The sequence below is a fragment of the Chrysochloris asiatica genome, unplaced genomic scaffold (genome assembly GCF_000296735.1).
Source record: "Chrysochloris asiatica unplaced genomic scaffold, ChrAsi1.0 scaffold00178, whole genome shotgun sequence".
Taxonomy (NCBI): Eukaryota; Metazoa; Chordata; class Mammalia; order Afrosoricida; family Chrysochloridae; genus Chrysochloris; species Chrysochloris asiatica.
The window spans coordinates 604,571-612,128 of NW_006408696.1; the positions used below are offsets into that span (position 1 = coordinate 604,571).

At 42.6% G+C, this 7,558-nt stretch overlaps 2 protein-coding genes across 2 annotated transcripts in view; one reads left to right on the top strand and one right to left on the bottom strand.

Annotated features, from left to right (window-relative positions):
* The window catches only part of CTF1 (cardiotrophin 1), a 3,886-nt gene extending 3,676 nt beyond the window's left edge, over positions 1–210 (top strand). The window contains exon 4 of the mRNA XM_006871979.1: positions 1–210. Coding sequence (XP_006872041.1) covers positions 1–210 — 210 coding nt within the window.
* Positions 211–1,623: 1,413 nt separating this feature from the next.
* LOC102839771 (cardiotrophin-2-like) lies at positions 1,624–5,049 on the bottom strand. Its single transcript, XM_006871980.1, has 2 exons — positions 4,861–5,049; positions 1,624–2,082 (listed from the first exon to the last, which is right to left on the bottom strand). The coding sequence occupies exons 1-2, from the start codon at positions 5,047–5,049 to the stop codon at positions 1,624–1,626; spliced, it is 648 nt and encodes a 215-aa protein (XP_006872042.1).
* Between the last annotated feature and the right edge of the window lie 2,509 nt (positions 5,050–7,558).

A 7,558-nucleotide genomic window follows, 5' to 3' on the forward strand; every position in this document is an offset into this window, starting at 1 on the left:
CGGGCCCTGGGAGCGGCCGTGGAGGCCGTGCTGGCGGCGCTCGGCACCCCGGCCCGCGGGCCAAGTCCCGACGCGCCTCCAGCTGCCACCGCCTCCGCAGGTGTCTTCTCGGCCAAGGTTCTGGGGTTCCGTGTGTGCGGTCTCTACCGCGAGTGGGTGACTCGCACTGAGGGCGACCTGGGCCAGCTGATGCCCGAGGGCCCAGCCTGAACTAAGTTAGATGCGGAGCGCAGTTCACACTGCTGCCTCCGAATGTCTTTATTTCATCTGGCTGTCTTCATTTCTCTGTGTGTGTGTGTGTGTGTGTGTCTAATTGATTTGTATGGTCTTGCTCTCCTCTTTTTCTCTATGGGCTTCCTTGTCTCTGTTTTTCTGGTTTTTCGCCTCTGTTTTTCTCCATCTTGAGCCTCAGTCTCTCTTGGTAGCCTTTACCCTCTCAGGGCATCTCTTGTCTCCCTCTGGCTTATATATATATGTCTATATATCTCAGACTCATCTCAAGTAAGTGACAAATTACAGATGACTTTCACCTATATGTTTCATTTGTTTTCTTTCTCCCTCTGCCTTCTCCTGGTCAGGAAAGTGCCTCCTGGCCCTGTGGTGGGAGGACTATTCCAGACAAATTTTAAACATCTTCCCCCAAGGCTACTTTGCTGCTGCCCCCATACACTGCTATCCCATCCCTATGGGTCTGCCCGCCTCTCCTTTTGATACTGGGTCTCTCCGTCACCACCCTCTGCCCTGTCCCTGTCCCTCCATCTCCATTCCCCCTCCCCCCCCAGATATAGAGCAAAGCCACACCTACACACCTAAAAAAAAGAGTTTTATTTCTGAGAATAAATTAATTTTTATAAATGTTTCATATTAAAAAGAAAACTAAAGTTACCTGTGTATACAATTGCTAACAATGGGAAGAGAACTTTGAGGAAAATAGGATTCTTAGGGTACAACCTAGTCCCCAGGACACAGGACATAGTATAAATAGGAATTGCATGAAAGCCCCAGGACCATGGACATATATCAGTGCAGAATAGAACGTGGATGTGCTCCTGAGCAGAAAACAGACACAAAATGAAGTCCTTAGGGCTTCAAGAATTGGTCAGGATATTAAGCCCCTGAGACAGGAAGTTGGAACAATGTCACAGGCAAAGAGGTAAACTAGGGGAGAAAATAATCTTCTCCAAAAAGAGAGGCCTCCCTGCTCAGAAAGACTATGTCTTCATACAGTATGTGAGGTAGATGGAGACAGGAAGGCAGCTGCTAGAAATGAAAGGTCTCAGGAAGGAAACCCACTGCCCTTTCCCTGTAGAGCGGGAAGCAAGGCCTCTTCAGAAAGGCACTTCTTCCACCCAGGAAGGTTGCAATCAGTACCACTGGATTTGTAGTCCAAGAAACGGTAGCTTTGGCGAGGCACCAGATTTGGAAGGTCAGCCATAAGACCTGGGTAGGAAGACCTAGACAACAGGAAATAGAGACCTGGTTTACAAGAAATATTCCCAAAGACATGGGACATAAATCCTGTCTGCTACACAAGATGCACCTCCTCTAATCAGGAAGCAAGGGAGACTTCATTCATTATGAATGGTGGAATGTTGCATCCTCTGACAGGAAGTCCCACCTTGTCTATATTGGGTATTTAGCCTTGAGCAGAGCCAAGTCCCTCACAGCTCTGTCTGTCCAGTGGCCATATTCCCGGGTCACTATATAGCCCCGACATTTCCTCTCAAAGGCCGAGGCCTCAAATGGGACAAGCCCAAGAGTGTCCTCTTCTGGGGGAATGGGCAGTCCCAAGGCAGTCATGATGGCAGCCATGTTGCCCAGAAGTCCCTGGGACCTGAGTCTTGCACCCCCAAGCTGGGCCAACAGGATGGGACTGTCAGGATTCAAGTCGATCTGGTCGTCTCCAACAAGCTGAAGGTGCTGGGTCAAGGCCAGGAAGGCCTCCTGGGCACGACCCAGCCGTTCCCCATCTTCCAGAGCATGCCAGGTCTTGAAGGAGACAGCCGCAGGAGGCAGACTGCTAAGCTGGAGCTCAGGAGCTGAGAAGCCTGGGTCACTGAAGGGACTGCCCTGGTACTCGAGCTGTATGAGGAACAGAAAGCAGGAATGAGGCAGGTAGGCGGGGCTCCAATCTCACCTCTTCCATGTACTATCTGGGTAACCTTGAATCACAAGCTTCTTAATAATCCCCATTTTATCGTAAGGATAAAATGCAACAATTAAGCACCCAACTGCTAACTGAAAGGTTGACAGTTCGAACACACCCAGCACATCTCTGCTGGAGAAAGAACTCGTGATCTGCTCCCATAAAGATTACAAGCCAGAAAACCCTATGGGCACTTCTAGTCTTTCACATGGGGTTGCTAATAATCTAACTTGACTCAACAGCACCTAACATTATTAATTGTGAACATGATAAGGAATTATATATAAGGGGCTTTTAAAGTTCATGGAAAAATAGAATTGAACAATAAAGGAATTTTTCCAGTTTTTTTGAAGCCATCTAGTATATATATGGACTCCTGGTATGGCATTGTGGGTTAATGCGCTGGACTGCAAGGTCAGCGGTTCAAACTCACCAGTCCCTCCTCCAAAACTCTATACAGAGTTGCTATCAGTCAGAATTGATTCGACAGTAATAAACAACAACAGTATATATATGAAATCCTGGTGTGGCACTGTGGGTTCAAACCAACCTTGCACACTAGACCACAAGGTTGGTGGTTCAAACTTACCAGCTGCTCCCTGGACACCAGCTGCTCCCTATATAGGATTGCTATGAGTCGGAACTGACTCCATGGTACTTAAAAACAACAACAAATATATATATATGGAGGCTTCAAAAAGTTCATGGAAAAATTCCATCTTTTTGAACCCCCATCATATATGTGTGTGCCCATCATAAAATATAAATGGCTTAGCACAGCATCTGGCTTACAATAAGGGCCATCATTATTTATTATTAATATAGATCTATTAATATTGAATTGAAGGAGTTCTGATGTGGCACTGTAGAATAAACACTGGACTGTTAACCCCAAGGTCAGCAGTTCAAATTCACCAGCCGCTTCTTGGGAGAAAGATGAGGCTACTTGGCTCCCATAAAGATTTATAGCCTTGGAAACCCTATATAGGGTCACTATGAGTCAGAGCTGATTTGACAGCCCCCCTAACAACAGCAACAATATAAACAGACACTGGTTACATTATTTATGATCTTTTCAATACACATACATTACTGACAATATAGTTGTTATTGTAGCTAAGTGCCGCTGGTTCTGACTCATAGCTTCTCTATAAAGGGTTTCCAAAGAGCAGCTGGTTTTGAACTGCCGACCTTGCTGTTAGCAGCCTAGTGCTTCTCCGACAGTACCACAGCACTATTATTTCTTTTTTATTTACAGAACTTGTTTACGTTTGTTCATTGTATTACCCAAAGCCAAAAAAAGAAACCCAGTGCTGTCAAATTGATGCCAACTCCTAAAGACTCTGTAAGCCAGGCTAGCACTGCCCCAGAGAGATTCTTCCTTTCTTTTTTTAAAAATAAATCTTTTATTGTGAATTCAGGGAAGGTTTACAGAACAGATCATCCGTATCACAGTCAACAAATAATACACTCTGCTTCATTTCAATGATAGTATCCCCTTCATGTACCATTAGTTAACAGTATTTAATTCTATTCACTTTAACTTTTGTATTCCTCCCTGTGTCTTGCTACCTTCATCTTTCCCTTGGAGGGTTTCTAAGACTGTAAATCTTTACAGAAGCAGACTGCCTCAACTTTCTCTTCTGTCAGCTAGCAGTTAAGCTTGTGTCAACAGGGCTCCTTCCTAATTTTTAATAAACATTAATAAATCATTAACATTATTAAATTTACTTGAGATCCTTCTCAATCAAATTCTTGCCTCCACAGACGTAAATCCACAGAATCTCCATGCAGATTAATAGGCCCCTTAGCCGATCGATTGCCCATTCTCACCTGAATTTTACAGGTAGGAGAACCAAGGCTCAGAGAAGGAACAGCGGCAGCTATGGGACTAGAACCAGGGTTGAATAACTTCACATGGATATAGAATATAGTACAGTGGAAAAGCCACCAACGCCAGGGACTAAACAGATCACGTAACTGGGGAGAAGGCAGTAGAGGGTGGAGAGGTGGGAAGTAGAAGCTTTGGCCAACTGGATCTCTGTGCATGTTTAAGGAAGACATTCATATTCATACATTGAACAAGCACCAAATGGGCCAAACTAGAAATATCTGTGGGTCAGCACCAGCCAGAATACTACCAAGTTTAAACTCCTGAAAAACGAGGGAGGTAAATGAATAGCAGGATGTTCCATAGTCCTGGTTTCAAATCCTGGCACTGCCAGTTATTAGCTGTGGAAACCATGGGCAAATTCTTCACCATTTTTAAGGTTCAGTTTTCTCATCTGTAAAATGGAATTATAATTCTACTTCTCCAAACTGTTGGAAGTGTCAATAAGATAGGGGGGTAGAGCACTCAGCCTGGCATGGGGCTCAAGTAAGCAAGCACACAGCATGACATGTTACGGAAATAATTGGTCTAGCTATGTAAAGCCCTTCCCTCTTTGTGATTTTCTTTGAAAATTGCAGCAGTCCTGAGAGATTCATAACAGCAAGACCACTATTCCATTTTTCAATAAAGCTGAGGCCAAGAGAGGAGCAATGACTTGGCTCAAGTCACACAGCCATTCAGTGATAGCATTCGTGTAAGTGTGTCTCCAGGTAATAGAGCCTGTCCTCTTGGACTCCCAGGGGAGCCTTTTCTTGGAGTTGCTGTTTCCTCTACCCAGGGCTAGTCATACCCTTGTCCCCTGTTCACACCCAGCATCACTCACATAAGTCTGTAGCAGTGTCGATGTGTTCTTCTGCATGTAGAGGGCCAGACTATAGGCTTGTCTGATGGGTTCAGCTGGGGAGATAGGAGCTGCTGGGCTGCGGGTGAGCATCTGTAGGGTCAGCAGGTAAAGGAGAACTGGCAGAGGAAACCAGAGGTCAGCACCAAGTTCTTGCTCCTTCCTGTCCATTCATTGTAGCAATTCTTCAAATAGGTACATCCATTTGGTCTACAATGAACTTGTATGTCCAAGTCAGGGCAGAATTATCCAATTGGTGGGCTAGTCTAGACCAGAATGCTCCCCTGAACACCAGATCCATATATTCAGCTTCCTACTTGACACTTTCACTTGGGTATTAACAAACATCTCAAACTCAACATATCCAATACTTGACTCTGGATTTTCTAATCTCTAACTCACTCCTCTCGCAATCTTCCCCATCTTAGACAAGAGCAATTGCATTAAGATTCTATAGACAAAATATTGGCCAAAACTGGAAACATCAAAAGAAGATGGAATGGATTCATGGAGTCACGGCACCAAAAAGAATTGGTCAACATTCAGCCATTTCAGGAGGTGGCATATGACCAAAAACTGATTGGTGTTGAAGAAGGAAGTCCAACCTTCACTGAAGGCATAGCATTGATGAAATACCAATTGAAATGTTTTTACAAACTGATGCAGCACTGGAAATGCTCAATTATCTATGCTAAGAAATTTAGAAGACAGCTACCTAGCCAGCCGACTGGAAGATTTCCACATTTGTGCTCATTCCAAAGAACAGTGTTCTAACAGAATGCAGAAATGATTGAACAATTACATTAATATGACACACAAAGAAAAATTTTGCCAAAGATAAAAATTTTTAAATGCTTGCAGTAGTATATTGACAAAGAACTGCCAGAAATTCAAGCTAAATTCAGAGAAGGATCTGAAACAGGGGATATCACTGCTGAAAACAGATGGCTCTTGGCTGAAAGTAAAGAATACCAAAAAGATGTGTATTGTACGCCATCAAGTCAGCTCGGATTCTTAGGAACCCTGAGTAGGGTTTCTGAGGCTGTAAATCTCTAAGGGAGCAGAAAGCTTCATCTTTCTCCTGCAGAATGACTGGTAGACTTGAACTACAGACACTGAGATTAACAGCTCAATGCATAAGCCATTACACCATCAGGACTCCAGAGAAAGATATTTACTTGTGTTTTATAGACTATTCAAAGGCATTTGGCTATGTGCATCATAACATATTTTGGATGATATTCCAAAGAATGGAAATTCCAGAACACTTAATCATGCTCATGCAGAACCTAAACATAGGTGAAAAGACAGTTGTTTAAACAGAACAAAGGGACACGCCTGGCTTAAAATCAAGAAAGGTATGTGTCATGGTTGTATACCTTCAGCATACCTACTCAATCTGTATGCTGAGCAAATAATCCAAGGTGCCAAGCTATATTGGGAAAAATGTAGCATCAGGTTTAGAGGAAGGCTCATTAACAATCTGCAAAATACAGATGACACAAGCTTGCTTGCTAGAAGCAAAGAAGACTTAAAATGCTAATTGACGAAGATCAAAAACTACAGTCTTCAGTATGGATTGCACCTCAATGTAAAGAAAACAAAAATCCTCACACATAGACCAATTAAATAACATCGTAATAAATGGATAACATATTGAAATTGTCAAGGATTTCATTTTAATCAGATGCACAACCATTGCCCATGGAAGCAGCAATCAAGAAATCAAACCACGTTGGGCAAATTTGATGCAAAAGATTGCTCTTACGGTGTTAAAAGCAAAGATGTCATTTTGAAGACAAAAGTGTGCCCGATACAAGTCATGATATTTTCATTCACCTCACAGCCATGATCCATCTGATGTCAGTAACGATATCTCTAGATCCATGACATTTTCTGAATCCAGCTTGAATTTCTGGCAGCTCCCTGTCAATGTACTCCTGCAATCATTTTTCAATTATTTTCAGCAAAATTTTACTTGCATGTGATAGTAATTACATTGTTCAATGATTTCCACATTCTGTTGGGTCACCTGTTTTTGAAATGGACATAAATATGGATCTCTTCCAATCAGTTTGTCTTCCAAATGTCTTCTTATAGATGAGTGAGTTTCTCTGGTGCTGCATGAATTTGTTGAAAGATTTCAATTTGTATTCCATCAATTCTGGAAGCCTTGTTTTTTGTCAATACCTTCAGTGCAGCTTGGATTTCTCCCTTCAGGACCATCGGTTCTTGATCATATACTATTTCTTTAAATGGTTGAACATTCATCATTTCTTTTTGGTATTAGTGACTGTGTATTCTTTCCATCTTCTTTTGAGGTTTTCTGCGCCATTCAGTATTTAGCCCATAGATTTCTTCAGTATTGCAACCCCAGGCTTGAGTTTTTTCTTCAGTTCCCTCAGCTTGAGAATTGTTGAGTGTGTTCTTCTCTTTTGGTTTTCTAACTCCAGGCCTTTGCACATTTCATTACAATACTTTACTTTGTCTTCTAGAGCTGTCCTTTGAAATTTTCTATTCAGCTCTTTAACTTACTCATTTCTTCCAGTGGCTCTAGCTTCTCTATGCTCCAGAGCAAATTCAGAGCCTCTTCTGATATACATTTTTGTCTTTTCTTTCTTTCCTGTCTTATCAATGACCTTTTGCTTTCTTCCTGTATGATGTTCTTTTTTTTTTTTTT

What these genes read in the sequence shown, in the direction of transcription:
- LOC102839771 (XM_006871980.1), bottom strand. Translation starts at nt 5,049, where the DNA reads ATGGACAGGAAGGAGCAAGAACTTGGTGCTGACCTCTGGTTTCCTCTG. An exon ending in CGACACTGCTACAGACTTAT is followed by an intron (nt 2,083 to 4,860) that starts GTGAGTGATGCT and finishes TTCCTCATACAG; the next exon opens with CTCGAGTACCAGGGCAGTCC.